Below are 20,622 nucleotides of genomic sequence, written 5' to 3' on the forward strand. Positions count from 1 at the left end.
AAAAGATATTCAATGAAAAGCAAAGGCTGACTAGAATAGTTTTGTTACAAATAGAGAGACATTATTACTTTCCACTTACAATCAATCCCTTTGCAAAGTAATACCTTGGAATGAAATAGAAACTCTAGTTTCCCCCAGCTGCCTCCCTCCCTCCCTTGCGGCGGTCTTTTCCCCTGGATTACTATTACTATAAAACCTGCTGTTGCCACATGGAATCCATTCCCATTTCCAATTCAGCTTTCCATTTTTCACTTTAATGGAAAAGACAAACCATGTCTTTTACCCAGGCCACTCCTGGCCTTCCCCTGCCCCTTTCCCCCATGTCCTTCTACCACTGAGACCTCATCTGCTCCATGACAAAATTCCAAGAGACTCACCAAGAATCAGACTTCCTCTGAAAGGTAGCTGACCTTGGACTAATTCAGCAGAGTTCTAGTAACTGATCTCATCTTCTGTCTCTTCCCTCTTCCCATGTACCATAAGGCTCAAGTGATAAATAAGTCCACTTAACAAATAACTCTCATTATGTCCCTCCCTGGCTAAAATGTCCAAAGGTTCCTAAAAAACATCTTGAATAAACAATTTAACCTGGCACATAGCCCTCTTATAACCAGGTAGTTGTAGCCTGCTGTTTCTCCTCATTTACCTACTCCTACAAAATGAACTAACTGTAGTTAGTCCCCCCCACTCGGATTTGCTCACATTGACCCTTGTGCCTGGACTATGCCTTCTTCCTCCATTTCTCTTCACTGAGCTTCTACCCATTCCAAGGGCTGAGTCTGGAGTCCGAAGGACCCAAGTTAAAATCCAGCCTCTGAAACTTACTAGCTGTGTGACTCTGGTCAAGTCACTTCACCTGATCTTTCTTCAGTTTTCTCATCTGCAAAAATCGGGACAATAACAGCACCTTCCTTCCCATGATTGTTGGGAAGATCAAATGAGACAATACATGTAAAGTCTGTAGCATGGTGTCTGGCACACAGCACTATAAAATGTTAGTTATTCTTATCATTATCATCATCATCACTATTCTCAGCTCAAATGTGGCATCTCTCCCAGGAAGCCTTCCGTGATGCCCTGTTGAGACCTATAATGTTGGAATTCTTTCTCTTCTTTTTCTAGCCTTCAAAGATCCTCTGCTATGCATCTATCACGTTTTCATTGTTTGTGCCCACATCTTATTTACTCCATTAGACAGAAGGCTCCTTGATGGCAGGGACCCTGTCTTATTTTTCTATCTCTCTAATGTCATACCCACCGTGTTCTCCACAAACTGTGCTGGGTTATTTCAACTCGTCTTGGCAAAGAGTCAAGTATCATCGATGTCCTTTCTTACTACAGGATCACAGGCTCAATTAACTTACCAGAGTTGGAAGGGACTTTGGCTGTCAAACAATATGCATGTGCCCCTCCCCCTTCACTTTACAGATGAAGATACTGAGGCTCGGAAGGGGGAACTAGCTTTCTGAAAGTCATATGGTACTAAGCTGGGATTCCAACCCAAGTCTGATTCTCGAAGGTAGGGAGGCTTTATTTTTGTATCCCCGATGTCCCGTACAGATTGGGGTATGATATTTATTGATTAAAAACCATTTTAAAATCTGGAAAGGGGTGTTTTATTGTTTCAGGGGGCAGTCAGAAGAAATAAGAAAGTGAATTCCATTCCACAATGGAATGGCCCTCCTATAAGAAAGGAGAAAACCCTAAAGAGAAGTAACGAGGGAAACAATGAAAAAGGAAGCAAAAAGAACTGCTGGTCCCTTAGAAGAAAAGGGGATGGAAATAAAACTCATACTCAGTATCCATAAGAGGTTTATACATGCCTGAGGTAACCCCTACATACACACACACAGTAATGATACAGCTCCGCTCTTACCCCCATAAAGCCTCAAATCCAGCAGCTAACATCCCTAGCACCACCTCAAGCAATGGGTGCCACCATTACAGGCTTGGAATTAAAGAAATCTTCCTGACAGGTCTAGGGGAACTGGAAGGATAGGGGGTCTCTGGATTGTGCAGCTGGAAACTCTAATTATTGAAAACTGACATGACACCTCAGCCTTTCTCAGACCTATGATTGAGTTAAATTAAAGGACTGGATTAATCATTTACACACTAAATAATTGAACTTCTTTACCTTTTAATTTTCCCTGATACTTCTGGGAAGGAAGATGAAGAGCCAACATACCTTCTCTTCATTTTGCAGTTTCACATCGTATTTGTGAGGCAGAAATTTTGGAGGAGCCCATTTCTTTTCCCCTTTCTTCAGGGAGGTAGGGAGTTTTCTAGGAGACCTACGTGCCCTGTCACCTAGATATATAAAGAAAAATGAGTTAGGGAAGATGTTAACACAACAAGAAATCTCAGGTCTGAAAGGCATATTGTCCTGTTGGTACTGGCCTACTAACTAGACTATGATACTAGTCTCCCCCTAAAGAATTCAAGGATGTTTAAAGTACTCATCTCTTGACTCCTATTCATGTGGTAAAAATACTTCCAAAGAGCTCTTAAATTTTAGGCACAAAATGCTTTTAATCTGCCAAAGCTTAGAGAGAACCAAAGATATATAAAACCTACATTATGTAATAATTACCATTACTAGAATATGCTTCATGTGTAAATCAGCATGTTATTGTCACATAACTAAGTAATTTAATTTCATAAGAAGAAATGTTAGAATCTGAGGACTTATTAATAGTTAATGCTTAAATTAAAATGGCAAAAAAAAATTTTAATTAGGAATTTAAAGCAAAGCTTATATTAGAAAAATCATGGAGGAAAAACCCCCAAAAACTATGAGTCCTAACTCCTTAAACTTTAGGACATTATTAACATTTTTAATATTCTGAAAGATCTCACATAAAAACGACCAAACAGGTCAAAACCGAACAGCTGGTTCAGTCACCAAGCCAAAGAGTTAAAGGTCTTAAGTTATTCACCTCATTCTACTTATTAAGCTTAGTGGTATTTTATTTTTTATTTTCTCTGTCAATTAAAAAAAAAAAGAATAAAGCCTAAATGAAAAATATTTGTAAAAACAAAATAAAAATAAAAAGGACAAAAAAAGATTGAGTTGCTTATGAAATAGAGGAACTCAAGTTTATGCCACAATGGGTATACTATTCAAGAAAAATTTTTAAATTTAATAGTTGAAGTATATTTTATGGTGTCATTCTCTTAAGCAAAGGCTACTTCTAGATTCTAAACCTATTTTTAAAACACTTTTCCAGGAGCAGAAAATTTAAAAGTAATATTAAAGATTACACTTGAATAAAAACACTCATAACAGTGGTAAATCACTGTTCTTATAGTGGGGTGAGGGGAGGGAGAAAAAATGGTTTGCCCCCTTCCAATTTTGACTGACAATCACTTAGTTGAATGGGAAATTGTGGTGAGAGAACGACCCCAATTTAATTTGTACCCTACTCAGAAACAGGAAAAACCGAATTAAAGGTATTAAAAAGAATATCTTGAATACTAACTGTAGTCTTCTAGGATTCAGATCAAAACCAAAGACAGATTTTGTTAAGCTATGTACCAGGCCAGGTTTTCATCAGCCCATCAAAACTTCTGCCACTGAAATACCATTACTAGGTTTACATCCCAAAGACATCAAAGAAAAGTGAAAAAAGACCTATTTGTACAAAAATATTTATAGGAACTCTGTTGATAGTAGACAAGAACTGGAAATTGAGGGGATGCCCATTAATTGGGGAATAACTAAACAGGTTGTGGTATATGATTGGGATGGATTACTATTGTGCTACAGGAAATGACAAGGAGGATAGTTTCAGAAAAACCTGGGAAGACTTAATATGAACTGATACAAAGTGGATATTGTATGATGATCAACTGTGAATGACTTGGCTACTTTGATTAATATGTCTACCTCCAGAGGGAGAACTGATGAATTCTAAGTGCACACTGAAGCATAGTTTTAAAATAATAATAATAATAATAAATAAAACTTTTAAAATTTTTGTTTTTAATTTCGTTGTTTTTGCAACATGGCTAATATGGAAACATGGAAATTTTGCATGACTTCACATGTGTAATCAATATCATATTGCTTGCCTTCTCAAGGATAAGGAAAAGGGCAAGAGGGAGAGAATTTAAAACACGAAATTTTTTTAAATGAACATTAAAATTTTTTTTACATAAAACTGAAAAATATTTAACTAAATTTAAAAAAAAAACCTCCTGCCATTTAGTCACATTACTCTTTAGTAACGGTCTCATTCTTTTCTTCAGGGCCCTCTTAGCAAGTGAGAGTCTTCTCACAGCCATCCAAAGAAGCAGAAGAAGTGGCCAGCTAAAACGGACACATCTAATTCAGGGCCGCCTCCCTGCCTAACTGACCAGGGAAAGTTTTAGTGTTTGTTCCTTACTGTTTCATAAACTCATCACAAAGGTTAATACAGGGTAAATGATGACAGCAAGATTATATCTGAGCTGTACAAACAAGACTTCTGCGCAGCATACAATGACCTGGCCTTTGATTACAAACCCTTGATTAAAATGAACACCATACATACTAATACTATCTCTCCTGCCTTCATCCTCTTTTATGACTGCATCCTTCTTCTGATGATCCTGGGCCACCTGGCCAGAGTTTTCTTTGTCACTTGATGGAGAATCACAGGCACCGTCAGATTTCTTCTCCGAGGTCTCCTCATCCACCTTCTCCAAAGGATGAATTTTCACAATCTTTACCTTCAGCATTTTTTCCTTCCCAACCTATGAAAAGGGAAAATAAAACCAAAAAACAAAAACAAAAACCAAGAAACCAAGATGGGTTTAGTAAATAAAAGACACAGCTTATTACTTCATTAAGTCACAGTATCTGAAGCAAGATGATACCTTAGATTTTAATGATAGAAATGGGGTTGAAATGGCATCTTTTCTATTCTCCTGAGGGACAGTACCTTTTGTTTAGACTTCTAGCAACTTTTTCCTGTATAGATGCACTCCGGGCCCATTGCAAGACTCTTCCTACCTGAACACAGAGGAGGTAAATTGAGCAGCTCCAGACCCAAGGAGGCACTCACCTCAAAGTCGCACTCCTCCCCCACAGCATATTTGGTCATGATCTCAAGCCATGCAGTATCGACCAACTTCTCTAAGGATATTGTGTTGTGGTGGACCATCTCCAGCACAAGCTTCTCATACCAGGCAGGGAATTCCTCCTTCAAGCTAAGCACAGATGCCATAATTAATAAGAAGGAAAATCCAAAACAAAAGCAATTTCAGCCATTTGGTCAAGGTAATGTTATTGGCTAGCACTCAACAAGTGAGCCCTATGGTCTAAAACTAGTTCCCAGCCACAAGCTAACAACCCCAAATCATTACTATACAGAACCATGTAAAAGGAAGCGCATTATTCTACACAGCAACGGGAAAGAAATCCTACCTCCGACACTTACTAGCTACGGAATTTTAGCAAGTAATTGTGCAAAAGTTTTAGAAAGGACAAGCTGGACGAAGGAACATCATAGCAACAGAAAATGACAGTAAGGGGCAGCTAGGCGGCGCAGTGGGTAGAGCGCCGGCCCTGGAGTCAGGAGGACCTGAGTTCAAATCCGACCTCAGACACAGAACACTTACTAGCTGTGTGACCCTGGGCGAGTCACTTAACCCCACTGCCTAGCCGAAAAAAAAAAACACAACAAAGACAAACAAACAAAAAACCAAAAAAACCAAACCAAACCAAAGAAAATGGCAGTAAGGGATGAGACACACAAATTACAGAAAGATATAACTACTCCAGAAGCAGAACAATCTGAAGGCACAGAGTGGATGGTCTAACAATAATAAGCCAAGACAAAAGGGCCCTTTTCTTGGACATCGAATCTTACCACATTCAAGTTTTATTACGTCTCTGGGTCTGGGGAAACCTAAGAGCCATGCCCCCCATCCCTGCCCTGTGAATGGGCTGCCCTCTTCCCTACAGTCCACAGAAGTTGAGTTTTCAGCCTAGGCTGAGGAGGGAGGTCTAGGGCTGAACAGCCCAATCCCTGTCTAAGCCCACAAGCTCAGGCCAGGAAGAGGCCATTAAATAACCGATACTAAAAATGGTGAACTTGAACCATCAAAAAAGGTAAAATCATGTTCAACAGAGTAAAAGTAAATATCGAATTTGCGGTTTCTTTAGTTTATGGAACACTTCATAGGCAATAAAACTTACTTACAAAGGGAAAAGAACAAGATACGTACTATGTAGAAAAACAGAAATCTTTCTAGGACAAGAAATGAGTTAGTGGTTAAAATTTAGAAGTGCTGGCATTTAAAGAGTTATAGCTAAGCTATCCAGAACAATCTAGGGAACTCTGATACCTTATAGTTTTACCAGAAGTGATTCAAGCTCTCCAGGCATGTAGGGGAAAAAGTTCTGCAAGAAGATGAAAAGAAGGATTTGAGCTGAAAGAGTTCTAGAGAAATGCCTGCTGACTGGAAAACTCAAAGAAGCTCAAGGAACAGCTCTTTAGACTCTGAATTACCAAGGAGAATGAAGCTTTTCTTAAAAATAAATAATTAAGCAAGTAAGCAAACAAATAAATGAATGAATCAATGGATGAATGAATAAATGAATAAGTAAAAGTTTCATACTTGAAGCCAGACACACTGGATGTGCTGGTTAGTTCTGGTGGACTGATTTTTCTTTGCCCTTTTCAACTCAAAGAGTAATTCATGCAGATGGTGTAAAAACCAGAGGTATCAACAACGACAATAAAAGTTGAAATTTAAGGGGGGGGGGGCGCCTTTGTAAAAACAAAGGTCAAAAGAGGCAGAGAGAATCCTAATTGTGATGATAGGAAGGGAAGAAGGACCCCTGTACCTTAGAGCTGAGAAATATTCGAGGTCCTTCTTGGAGAGGAAAAATTATGTAAATTCTCAGGGTCTATCAGATCCGAGATGATCCAGAACGAGTCAGAAGACTTGTGGAGAAGTAGTGACTAGTAACTCCATGCAAAGTCATATTAAAATAGCTATTTGTTGTTCTCATAATGGAGAGGTCCCCAAATGGTCAAAAACAGACGATTATGACCTACTTCTTAGGGATACCTAAGCACAAAAGATATTGCCAGGAAAAACTTTGAAAGTATTGATAAAGGTTTTGAAATTTGGGGTGAGAAAATTAAGATCTTAGTCATACAGATGATGTTTTCATCACGACAATCCATCAAAGACAAGATATCAAAGACAAAATAAAACATTTTGAAGTGAACTACTAGTTAAAAAGAAGGTGTCTAAGAACAAGATTTGAATTTTGGGGCAGCAGAATAAAATACATGAGTGACAGGTTCCTGTCCAGGAAGCAGGAGATAGATACATGAGATAAGAAGACTGTGTCTGCCTAGAGTCTGGCACATCTAATCCAGAGGCCTTTAAAACTAAAAAAGATTGTGTAAGAAGAAAAGTGTGTATATATTTCACCAAAGTAGGAAGCAAAATCCAAAAAAAGGCATCAGTAATGAAAGCCATGGCTTCAATGGTCTACACAGACTAAAGAGTATGGTTAGCTAACAAGTAACAAAGCTTAAGGTAGCAAATTTGACCTCACAGGTATAGACTTGGCAGCGTGATGCTAATTAAGAGAATTCCTCATTCAAAAGAAATAATAAGAGGCCAGAATGTCATAATTAAGATGTATGCAAATGACAGAGAATTTCTTATTTGACAAGAACTGCTGGGAAAACTGGAGAGCAGAATGTAAGAAATAGGTTTAATCAGACCAACATCTTACCCGACCATGCAACAATAAGCTAAAAATGCACATAGGGCCTGAACAGAAAAAATCTCGTCATAAATCGGATCATGTACTTTTCAGGGGAAGGGAGGGATGAGAGTGGGGAGAGGAAGGAGCTCTTTCACTGAAACACAATCAAAAAGAGATTAAAACAAATGATCTTGATCACATAAAAAAAATCAATACAACTAGGATAAAAACAGAAGCAGTTCAGAATATCTCGGCAAAGATTTCTGCTAAGGGATATCGAACTAATACAGATAAGAGCAAGAAAAGACATTCCCCCAATGAGTGTAATCAAACGACACATTTCTCAAAAGAAAAACTTCTGTCAATAACTGCTTCAAATAGCTAATACCAACCAAAACAACTGAGGTTTTACTTCTCATCTAGCAAATCATCAATGAAGACAAATGACAGGAGTCAGTGTAGGAGGGACTATGGAAAGGAGGACATACCAATAATGCTGGTTTGGAATTATGTTAAATAAATGATTAAAATGTTCATACTAAGACAGCTAGTCTCCAACCACAAGAGAAGTCAAAGAAAAGTCCAACATAGATCAAAATGTTTGCAGTGACAAAGAACTGGAAACAAAGTAGATGGCCACTGATCTGAGAAACTGATTAACAAACTGTGGCATGTGAATGTAATAGAAAATTACTGTGCTATAAGAAATCATTTGCATGACAAAGAGAGAAGATCTATATGACTACAACAATGTAAATGGAAAGAACCACACCAAAAGAATCAAAGGTAAATATAACAGAATTATAAAGATCAAACAGGACTCAAATGAAGAGATGAGAAGACACCCTCAACCCATCTCTTCTTGGAAGTGGGAGGGTCCACAGGCACCACACATTGCACATGCTTTTGGACTCTCTCAATGTTACTGATCAGTTGAGCTGATTTTTCCTCCTCTTAAAAAATATTATTTGTTCGATGGCTATCAGGGAAGGGGAAGAAAACTGGGAATAACTAAGATGAATAGAATATATCAATAAAAACTTGGTTTTTAAAAAAAAAGTCTTAAGAGTTTCAATGAACTCCACAGTCAATATGTTAAGTGTAACAAGGTAGCAAAGAAAGTTAATACCATCTTTTGGACTACATTAAAAGAGGCACAACACCACAGAAGGTAACAGTACCATTGTCCCGGTCAGAATATATTTCACTTATGGCTCTTTCGAATGTCATATTTTAGGAAAGCTACTGGTAACTGGAGAACGCCATGAAGACAGATCTAAGAATAGTGGACAGCCTCAGTTCATGTCATAATAATGAGTGTCTGTTAAAAGAACTAATGCTTTTTCTCTAGGATGAAGCGACCTGTCTAACTACCTTGAAATCTGTAGCAGAAATCTGTAGCACTATCATGTTGAAGCCTCATTCTCTATGACCCCGGGGGCAGAATCAGAAACAAGTAAAAGGGGGCCGAGCAAACAATGTGCTTGATCCTGGCTACACCCCTTAACGCCTCACTATCCCCTGGCTCTTCCTCTCTTCTGGACCCTAACAGTCCCCCCTGTAAAATGAGGGTCTGGACTCCATGCCCTCCCAGACCTTCTAGCTCAAAATAAATGGTCCCATTCAAGAGTGGGGAATTCCCAGGTTCCTCTCCCCGCCCCCCCCCCATTGCAACCTTCAAGGCTGGGGATGTGGGAGAAGGAATTTATGTTCAGGCCACTTGGCCTAGGGCACTTCTGAGATGCGTCTCATTGATAGTCTGTGATACAGATATAAACTTCAAGAAACTGAGGCCACTGAAGAAAATCTCTAAGGCAAGGGAAACAGAAAAAATGGAAATATATACAATGTTAGAATGAAGTCATTTTAACTCCCAAACTTGTAATATTTGGCATATTTACAAATATTAAAACTGAGAAAAATATGGAAAAGATGTTTGGGGAAAAAACCCAAATCACTCAAAGCTGGCTTCTGTTCCTAAATTATATTTATATACTATTGATAAAGGTACATGTCTCTCTCAAGGTCCAAAAGATGAACATAACATATTACTGTCCATAGAAATATCTTTGGCATCTTTCAACGTGGTTCAGTTTTACTTGTCAAGTTAGATATCTATGTTTATAAAAACATTAACCAATCTCATGCCAGCTATTCAGATAGTAATAATCAGACATAAGAAAACTGTCAATACCTCTTACCAACAACAGTCAACAAGGCAGTCCAATAATTTGGAAACTATCAACAGCTATGTTTTGGCAGGAAGCCAGAGCAAACCCAAAGCATCTAGCTCTGCTGGTGGCTCGGCTTCTCCAGACGACAGGGGTAAGATGACCCCATTTGGAGGCAGAAGCACGGGGTTTGAATCCTCTATCTGCCACTTAGTACCACTGACCTATATCACCTTAACCAAGTCATTTGCTCATCTGACGAAAGGAAGTGAAATAAGTAATCTATAAAGTTCCTTCCAACTCTTTACTTTGATCATCTACAATCCTCTGAAAAGAAAGATTTAGTTGCTACAAGGTTCCCTCCTAGCCCACCCTAATACTAGGGTATATTTTAAAATTTTAATCAGACACTTTGAGTGTATACTTCTGTCACAAAAAATTAAGAATATTCATTGTCATTTGTTGTTCAAATGATGGTTTGAACCCAGACAAACTAAATATAAAAACCAAATAACACAGCAAAAAGTAAAAACAAAAAAACAAACCAAAAAAACCCTCATGGCAAACCTGGAACTATTGACCAAAATGTACAACCTTGTCATTCATCACACTAGCCTGTGATAAGTGGTAGGTTAATGCAACTCCCCTAAGGTCCAAGGAAAGCCTGAAAACAAACAGTGCTCTTTACTTCCACAATGGACAATAAATAAGTATGAAACATAAAAGAATATGGTCACTAAGTATAAGCATAATATATTTTGGAGAAAGTAACATAATTTCTGTAAAGGAAAAAAAAAATCACATCTTACTGCCCTAACTCAATAGTTCACCGCAGCATCTGAATATGGGAAAAACCAATTCATATTAGATGTTCCTGCTTCCACGCCTCAAAAAAAAAGGTTTTGTTCAGCAAAGAGCATCAAAACTAAGTCAAAAGACTGAGAAAAATGTTCTTTCAGGGATACTACCACTATATACAAATTTACTGTAATCAGAGCTATTATTTTATTTGACCCAACAATTTCTTTAATCTCCTACTTCAGAGATGAAGAAACTAAGGTTCAGGAGACTTTGCTCACATCAGGGACTAATTAGCTGCAATGAAGCCAAGTCTAGAACCCCGTTACCCGACTCCTACAGTCCAGAGACAATCTAGAAACCCTAGACCACTGATCTAAGCAAAGAAAAAGGGACTCCATTTTAGCCTGAAGACCAAAAAAGAGGAGTAAGTAGAAGACTGCAGGTGGAACAATTTCCCTTCCAACCCCCCCCCCAGGGTATTGTCACTCATATGCTGTCACTCTGAGGGTGTAATTTCCTTTTAAATATCTTCCTCTTGATTCTACCTTCAGGTTCCAAATATCTTCTTTGAAAAGGCAATCACAGAATTTTTGAGTTGGAAAGGACCTGAGGGCTATTTCACCTAACTCCTAATTTTAAGAGGAAAATCAAAAATCCACAAGTTCTTCTCTTGGCACTCTGGTTGTGATTTTCTTGCAGTCAGTGTGGTACACTGAGTAGTCAGTAAGCCTAAGGTTCAAGCCTGGGATGTACCAGGGCTGCGTGGCCATAAGCAAAACACAGCAGCCCTCAGTACCTGCCCCAAGCAGCGAAGATAAAACCGAAGAGCAGGGTGCCCACCCATACCAGTAGGAGGAGTTTCCTCCAAGACAAAGGAAGATAATGCGTGCTATTTTATATGATACATGTCAAGGAGCATGGGGAAACTTATATACAGTGAAGTAGGCAGAACCAGGAAAACAGGGCAAGCCATGTCTACAAGAGAAACGGACGTAACACACAGTAATCAAAACGGAATATTATTCAAGCATAATGACCAAGGTCTGTCCCAAAGACTACTGAAGAAGGCCCTGATCCTCCCCTTCTTTGCAGACCTGGGGGAAATAAAGGTGTGGAAACACTGCCAGCCAGGATGCCACAGTCAGACATTATCAATTTATTGATCAGTTCTATTGAACTTTCTCCCTCTCTTATCCTGTTACAAGGAATGGCTCCAAGATGAGAGTGAGGAGGAAATGTCAGGAAATGTAGATGATATAAAAGTAAAACAGATAAAAAACGACAGGAACGGCTCAATGATTATTTCAGTCACCCTTCAGTTTGTGCTCTAATCATTATGTTCCATATCACCTTATTTTATGATGAACATCGAATGTGTTTTGTACTAAAGCACTTTCCTGGACAACGGAAGAAACACCAACCCTCTGTCAAGGGCCCCGGCTCAAACCTTGGCTACTTCCTACCTAGATGTGTCAAGCTGGCCTCTCTCTAAGCCCGTTTCTTCACTCGTGGGATGTTATTTATACTAACCACAGCTAACAAAAGCATCTGGAGGTAATAAGTATTTCGTAAATGATAAAGTTACTACCCCTACCTTACAAGTAAGGAAACTGAAGGCCAAAGAAATAAGATGCTATACTGCCTTACATGTAGCTCACATCCCTATGAAGTTCAGGTATTCTCTCAAATTCTGAATTCCTGACTTACGAACACCTCGGCACCGATAAATAACTGACCTATGCTGCATCAGGATAGAACAGGGCTCCCCACATAGCTCGAAACGTGAATAGTGAATATTCCCACTTTCCCATTTTGCCACGTACTTTCCTACAGAAACAAATGTTACAGATGATGGTTAAGTTCCTTGGCTAACCCCTAAAATATCGTTAACACACAATATAGCCAAAATGTAGTGATCTGTAACACTGTTTCCATGATCCAACACCGATCTACAGTGGCACTGTCCTAACAATCCATTCGAGGCTGCATATTTCTCTGATATGCTGAAAAAGCAACAATAAGGAGACCCCAATGTTTTAATGCAAGTCAAGTTTGGAGACAAAAGTGTGACCTACATGCAGACCAATGTGGTCAACCTGTCCAAGGTTATGCACAAGGCTCAAATTCTTGTAGTCTTTCTACAACACCAAGAGTTGAAGCACCACTGAAATTTAAGGATACCAGGACACAAGATTCCTCCTAACTCTCAAACAAGAGTTCTTCACATGGGATTGACAGACCCCGAAGATTCCACGGATAGATTTCAGGGAAATCCGTGAACTTGGATGGGGGGGGAGCTTTTATTTTCACTTTTCTCTAAAAGAAGCATATGGCATTTCCTTCCATTATGAAGGTAGACAACAGACTGCTATCCTAAGAAGTCCACAGGCTTCACCAGATTGCTAAGGACTCAAACAAGGTGAAGAAGCTCTGCTCTCTAATGAATTTAGGTACATTAAGTGCCACCCTCCTCCCAAGCGGGGCTACATTTCCCAGGGTGGTCTTGACCGCTGTAAATACAGAGAACAAGGTTGGGCTGGCAGGAGGAGGTTTAGCTCACCTCACAGCAGCAGCCCAAACCTCACCCCACGTTTCGAATGTCAAAAAGCATTTGTGAGATCAGTGCTGAATCTCTCCCCCACCCAGGGCTACTCACAGCTCGGCCACTTCCTGCTCCTCCTCCCAGGCCTCCTTGTGCGTCAGCTGGCTGCTCCCGGTGCTCTTACACGTCCAGATCCGCTCGCCGTATCTTTCCAGGCGCGCCTCATACTCTCTGTGGGGGCCAGGGCTCAGGAAAATGACATCCAAACGACGGAGGGGAACAACATCCCAACCCAGTGATGCTTGCTTTAGTTACAAGACCCACAGAGAGCCATCCAGAGTCAAACACATCAAACTAAAGAGGCACCAGGGCCGTGAGTAAGTACAGGATGAGTGAAGGTACAAAGTCCCTGTTGAGTGACTCGGGCCTTAATCCATAAGCAAAGGATTGGCTTCTGAGCACGGGCACTTTTTTCATCTTACTAAACCAGTCATGAAAGAGCAGACAGAATCGAGCTGGTGCGTCTCAAGACCTCAGTTCAAGTGCTAACCCTGGCACATACTTACTGTACACCCGGGGCGAGGAACTTCGTTTTAATGCCCCAAACAGAGTAAATGTGAATCTGGACTGGCAGGAGTCGCCTCATGCAGAGAGTTCCGGTCTCGAAAAGTCTATCTACCTCACGCCGGGTGGAAGCTGAACGTCACTCAAAACCCCAAATGAAAGCTACAGCCTCTCTCCACCCCCCACACCCCCATGAGATGCCTTCACCAGAGCCGATCTGAAACCACCCATTAGAGCTCTAAGGCCAGCAGCATCTGGAGGATGCTTGCCAGCCAGGATGGTGACTCTGGCTGCAAGCCAAAGCTCAGCCTCAGGGAGACGGGGAGAGGGAAGGAACCCAATGGGGACGAGAGGACAGCCCGAGCAACTCTCACTTAAGGAGCGGAGCCAACCAGGTGTCGAGTGGAAGGGTCAAAAGGGAAATCAGACCGTGGTTCTAATGCTAATAGACTAATGAGGTTCCAATCCTTATGCTGGGGAGCAGTACAGTGGAAAGGAGGCTAGATCCGAAGGGGAAAGAGGAAGGAGAGTTTGAATCCTGGTGCCATTTATTACCTTTAGACCTTAAGTGCCTCAGTTTGCTTCCCTGTAAGATGAGAGGCCTCTGAGAACCCTTCCTGTTCTGTACCTCTAATCAATCCTAACTCAGTTAACTCTGGGGAAATTATTTCATCTCCTTGGGCCTAAACTCCTCAATAGTAAACTGAGGGAGTTCAGACCTCTCTGACGTCTCATCTCTACTCTGAACTAACTAAACAAGGAAAAAGGGATTTGAAATGTGAGATAAATTTAGATGAAAAACTTGCAGTGGGATGAGAGTGAATGCGATCTAATGACTTCACCGGCAGCCTTCTGCCTGGGGAAGGATCCAGAGTTTTTCTTGAAACTAAGTTTCAAAAGTGAGTTGCTCTCTTCAGACAGCAGTCAAATAATGTTCAGAAAGGCATTTCGTAACAAGACCTGCTTCTCATCCTTTTTGCTGCCTCCAATGCAATGATGTTCCCAAGACCACTTTAGCAGCCACTATTTAGAAGCTATGGGAATAAAAACAGATCAGTCTGATGGCTCCATCTTGCCATGCTACCCCAATGGCAATTCACTGTCATCAGGCACATGCAAGTCATGAGCTGCCCATGGTGGGTAACCAATGTTCTTATACCTTACAGCAACATAAAGTGACATCACAGTCCCAGTCCTCTGCCGACCTCAGTATCTTCCAAGTGGCTGCTTTAACAACAGCAGAACGAAAACTCTGAAAACCTCTCTGTGCTACCACAGGAATGTAAATATTCCCTTCCAGTCATCTGCTCACTTGATTATCCAAGGTTATGATGAGGTGAACCCAGAACAACATAGGCAAATCAAACCTACCAACAGAATCCAAAACTATGATGACTCAACAATTTCTACTCATTCCCTGATCTTTCTGAATAATTAGTAACATTTTGATTTTCCCACCACCCTCTGATATTGGTACAGATGAAGAGTAAATCATCTAAAAGGTAGTTAGAAAAAAGAACAGAAACAGGGTCAGAAGTGCTAGGAGCCACAGATCTCACTTCCACGCTGGCCAAGAGATCCAGGCACCCTGGAGTCAGGAGACTTGGGCTGGATCTGGGCGCCAACATTTAGCCAGCTATGTGATCCTGGACAAGTCACACAGCTGCTTCAGAAGGAATAATAATGCTGGCCATTACCTACTTCATGGGGTTATGGGCAGGAAACCCTTAAAAGCGCTGTGCAAACGTGACATTATTTGTAATCGATAAACACAATACAAGGTATGGGGAGACAAAGAAGAATACATGTATGGAGTTCCAGGAAGAATTTTTAAAACGGTCACGGGGAAATTACAGGACAGAGGGTTGTATTTGCTATCACTACTATACCAGGAGGTGTTTTTAAACTATCTTGGTTATAAGGAATGGTTCATTTTTTCTGTGTATAGGGAAATATTTCCAGAAATAACCCACATGAAAACAAAAAGGCATCAATAAGACTTCAGAAGAAAAAAAACCTTTATAGAGTTTGCCATCTACTACTATTCTAAAAAAACTTGAACTGCCCTAAGATATCAAAGGAAATACCACCTCGCTGATGGGAAACAAAGGGTTATCAAAGTAACAAATCAAACAACAGCATCTCCTGGAGAGGGGACTAATCATTCTTAATACTTCAAGGACCTGGGAGAAGTTCTATTGTCCCATGGTGAAGGGCCACATTGAAAAGTGGCAGTCATTGAGACAAGAACCAGAAAACATCTTAAAAAATACTATGTAGAGGGAAATCTCCAAATGGCATCAAGTTTTTCCAGGTAGTGAAATGGCCAAGTCAACAAGGAAGATCACACCTTCTGGCAGAACAGTGGGGGTGAGTTTTATTTGGGCAGGTATATGGTAATCCATTTAGGAAAGAATAATTCCTACTATGAGAAACAGCATGGCATGACGTACGTCTAGAGAGCGGGCTTCAGAGTCAGGAAGAGCTGGGTTCCAGTTCCACCTCTGACTTACAAGGACTTAAATTAAGGGACCTCATGACTCAGTGCCCCAAGCACTCCAAAGCTGTGCTGTAAGGGCCAGTTACTGATCGGTGCTGGAAGAAGTTTCTTCACGAGGAATTCCTTACGCCAATGAAATCACAGGTCAGAACCAAAATTTCAAAATCTGACTTTCCTTTTTTTAGGATCATTAAAGGAATCTAAAAATCTTTGAGGGAAACAAAGTAAGTGCAAGAGGGGGACAAAATGGGCAATTCTGATTATAACTCAACACAGACTGCAGAGGGGGAGAAGGAAGGGGTGGTAAACAAAAAAAGATTGGCTTTCTCAAATCTAGAAAGATTAAAAACCTGAGGGAATAAGTCTGAAATCTAGAAAATCACAAGAACATGGTTCTACTTCTTTCTTATAAATTTTCACTAATGTGAAAATGTTTAATAGGAATGTATCTGTATAGCCTATATCAGATTGCGTGCCATCTTGGGGAGAGAGGGGAAGAAAATTTTAAAACTTAAAAAGCTTATAACAGTGATTGTTGATAAATCAAAATAAATTAAGGAAAAAAATTAAGAAAATCACAAGGACTATTATGGGCTGACTGAATACAGCCTGGTTCAGATACAGAAGCAACAGAATGAGGAGATTTCTTGGAGTGCATTTCAATTTAGTGTTAAATGAAAAAAAAAATCAATCAAAACAATTATTATTCCAAAAGTTTGGAACAGGGGCAAACGACCTCAGCTACATCCTCTCTCAACACTTTTAGGTTACTTCCAACTTCTGAGTTTAGGTATCACTTTTAACAATGTTATGGGATTTAGAAGAAAGATGAAAATGAAAGAAAAACATCCATTTGGGGGAAACTTAAGTAGGTATTTCCAAAAGCTAATTCAGATTTCAGGTTTCCCTAAATAAATGTACCCTTCCAAAAACCACTCAGCAACCACAATTTTGAAGTTCCCACGTTTCAGTGATTCCTCCACAGGCAGTAACAGACAAAATCTCACAACAATGCCCCAGGCCTTTGATAACCACAAATGAGAAACACATTTAAATATAAGAAGATTTTTACCGTGCATCTATGCTGAGAAAGACCAAGACTGGCCTTCCTGCCACCCAGCCTTGCAGGGCCCTTTGTTCTCCTTAGCCTTGTAATGTGACTCTGGGCTTCTTTCAGAAGAACAGTTGATGGGAAGGAGAGGGAGGTGGGTGGGTGGGTGGGTGGGTGTGTGTCTGTCTGTCTGTCTGTCTGCCCTCAGTCAGAGGCCCAAACTGACATTTCCTGCAGTACCACAAAAAATAAACAGTGCTACATTATTAATAGTGAGAAAAGTAAAAGAATTTTCAATTTGGCTTTTTTATTCTTCTGTGTTCTCACTGAACCAGTTAACCATTAAAGCATGTAAAAACTAACTGCTCTCACATAATCTTATACTTAAATTAAAATATTGAAGTCAGGAGGCATAACAGCTCAGCATTCCATCTGTCCAGTGCAATTCTGTCTTGTAACTGCAACTTAACTCCATGTACAGCTGCCCAGCTTTCATCAAGACAAACCCTGGGTCACATTCTTGCCCAGTACAACTACATATTAACATTTAAACAGTCCTTGCTCCTTCTGCTTCCTATAGCTCCCATACACAGTTAATAAATAAGTCCATGTCTTTATACTTGAATGTTTACTTAGCACAGGAAAAAAAAACCAGCTGAAACCATGCAAAAAAAAGAAAAGAAAAGAAAATTAATCTGACAGGCTTATTTTAACTACAGCCCTTCCTGAAAAACTAAATTTATTTATAAACAATGTTCAATGTATCATCAAATCCCAATCCATCATATCAAATTCAGGGCTGATTCTAACAGGGTTTTTATACTTCCCAACCTCAAACCCCACACCTAAACAACTCATTTTAGTTTGATCTCATACACATCACCATCACTGACATGTTAAGTCAGTTACATAACGAAAGAGCATTATTCACAACTACCTTCTGTATTTTAATGAAGATGAAAGCTCTACATCTTTACATTTCAACAATATACCACCAACACTTTAACATTTCCCCTAGGTGGTATATACCAAAAGGCAAAAAAAAAGAAAACTAGAGTAGCAAATCCTACCAAAATCAGAATTTTAAATACTAAGCTGAATGCGGAACTGGAAATATATGTGCAATAACTGTTAGCCAACCAAGGGACTTATTCACTTCCGGGAGACAACTAAGGACCTTAGAGACAGAGATATGCCAACCACACTCACACACCATTGAGGAGCTTCCATTTGTAGCAATTCACAAGAGAGCGATTCTTCATCTATAAAATGAAAGCCAATTAAAACCTTCACACGTCAAAAGGCTTCTTAAAAATAACAGTATGAGAAATAATGTTAAGCAAGAAGAGAATTTAACCTCCAGCACATTTTCCATTAAATACTTTTTTTGGTGACTATAGCTTGCTTTTTTTAAAAAACTATTTCATCGTCAATATCAAAATAAGAAAAGCCCTTATGGCAAAGGCCATTTCATCCGTCTCTGCAACCCCCTCAGAACACAGTAGGCAGCTAAGATTTGAAGCGCTTAACAAACATTTCACTGAGTAAGTAACGTTAAAGGGTCATGGCTGAGTTCGGTGAGGACGGCAATAGTTGACGTGGCCCAGTGCCCAAAGCAAAAAAGAACCGGGTTATCTTCGACTCCACAGGGCCCCCCTCCCCCAACTCCGCGGCTTCGGAAGTCTTTCCCACCTCATCCTTGGCAAATTAAAGGCCCACCGGCTAGATGATCGAGGGGCTCTCGGTCCCTAGAGAACCTTCCAATACTCCTGTCCACCTCACATACTGCTCAGAGGGCCAAGGGCATTTCAAGACTCACAGGCTGGGAGGCGGGGGACTCCGGGTCTACTGCACAGACACGGAACAGAAAGAAACGCACCACAAGCGTGAGACTTAGGATGACAGCCCGGAACCCACAAAGTTCGGCAGCGTCTAAAAACCCCTACGACTACGCCAAGTCATCAGACGAGCCTTCCCGCGGTGCAAGTCCCGGACTCTCCTTCCCCAGTGAGGCATCCACACCACAGCAAGTTTAAGAGCGGCCCGTCAAGTCACGGGAGGCTCCCCCCAGGTGACTCCGGGCCGCTACTTCTGCCCAATTACTCAGCCTTCTCCCCGCCGCTTCGGCCCCTTTGTTTTGGAGGCCGCCGGCTCCAGACTAGATCCCAGGGAGAAGTGGCCTGGGCGGTACCGGGGACCGGGATCCCGGGAAAACCTCTCCAAAGTCCTTCCCCCCCCCCCGGAGACCAAGAAGCGCTTCCGCACCGGCCCGGGGAGGGGGCACCAAGACCCCCGCCTTTTGTCTGGGCTGCTGCGGCACGAGTGTCAGCGGCCCCGGGCGCCCGAGCCCACCGGGGAGGGCGAACGTGGAGCGGCCTTCGGAGGCCTCCGGGGACGGAAAGCCGGGCCGCCGCCACTTCCCCACTGCGGGCCGGGGGCTCGGGCAACAATGGCCAGAGGCGAGGGGGAGGAGGAGGAGGAAGCGGCTGCGAGGCCGCCGCGTGGTCCGCCCGCCCCCTCCCCGGGCTCTCGGCTCCTGGCCCGCGGGGCACGCACGGCTGCCGGAGAACGCAGCGAGCGAGCCGGGCCCCAGGCTCCATCCGGGCGCCCGGCCCCCGGCCCCGCTGACAGCCATCCCCGCCGCCCTCGGGCCCGGCCCCAAAGGATACTCCCGGGTCCGGAAGGCCTCCTGCGTGTGCGGGATGACGAAGAGCGGCTCCTCTCCGGGCAGCGGCTTCACCAGCGGGAACGGCTTGCGGCCCAGCAGCGGCGCCATCGCGGCGGCGGGAGCCGGGCTCGGCCCGAGCCCGAGCGCGACCGAGGCCGGCCGGGGGGGGCCGGGGGGAGAGAAGCGAGCGCAGGGCTAGGGAGGGGGGGCGGCTGCTCCGCGAGCCCCGGCCGGCGCGCGAAGCTAGGCCTAGCCCTCGGCCAGGCGCAAGCTGCTCTCGCGCGCTCTCCTGCGCGCGCTCGCTCGCTCTCCCTCCCTCCCTGCGGGGCGGGGGGAAGGCGTGAGCCCCGACTCTCCTTGCTCTAGCCCCGCCGGCGCGGAGGCCGCGACGGGAAGGACCCTCGGGAGGGGGGGCGAGCAGCTCTCCCCCACGCCGCCGCCGCCGCCAACGCGCTTCCCTGGGGTCTGCCGGCCTCCCGCGGAGCACGGCCAAAAGCCCCGGAATCCAGCGTTCGCAGCGACTCCTCGGCAGCCCCGAAGGAAATTATTGAAAAATGGCGGGAGATTGCCCTCCTCCCCCCGCCCGTCCGGCGCTCACACTAACTTGC

General features: G+C 42.3%; 1 protein-coding gene across 2 annotated transcripts in view; it reads right to left on the reverse strand.

Annotated features, from left to right (window-relative positions):
- BAZ1B (bromodomain adjacent to zinc finger domain 1B) overlaps positions 1–20,234 on the reverse strand; it is a 65,514-nt gene extending 45,280 nt beyond the window's left edge. The window contains exons 1-5 of one of the 2 annotated variants that reach the window (XM_021005732.2): positions 20,016–20,234; positions 13,346–13,462; positions 5,049–5,193; positions 4,554–4,737; positions 2,189–2,310 (exon numbers count right to left, since the gene is read on the reverse strand). In XM_021005732.2, coding sequence (XP_020861391.1) covers positions 2,189–2,310; positions 4,554–4,737; positions 5,049–5,193; positions 13,346–13,462; positions 20,016–20,122 — 675 coding nt within the window. In that variant the 5' untranslated portion in view covers positions 20,123–20,234. Of the gene's footprint in view, positions 1–2,188; positions 2,311–4,535; positions 4,738–5,048; positions 5,194–13,345; positions 13,463–20,015 lie in introns of both variants that reach the window. The other variant, XM_021005731.2, reaches the window with a different exon arrangement.
- Positions 20,235–20,622: the final 388 nt, after the last annotated feature.

The sequence above is a fragment of the Phascolarctos cinereus genome, unplaced genomic scaffold, assembly GCF_003287225.1.
Source record: "Phascolarctos cinereus isolate Bilbo 61053 unplaced genomic scaffold, phaCin_HiC Scaffold_5;HRSCAF=322, whole genome shotgun sequence".
Taxonomy (NCBI): domain Eukaryota; kingdom Metazoa; phylum Chordata; class Mammalia; order Diprotodontia; family Phascolarctidae; genus Phascolarctos; species Phascolarctos cinereus.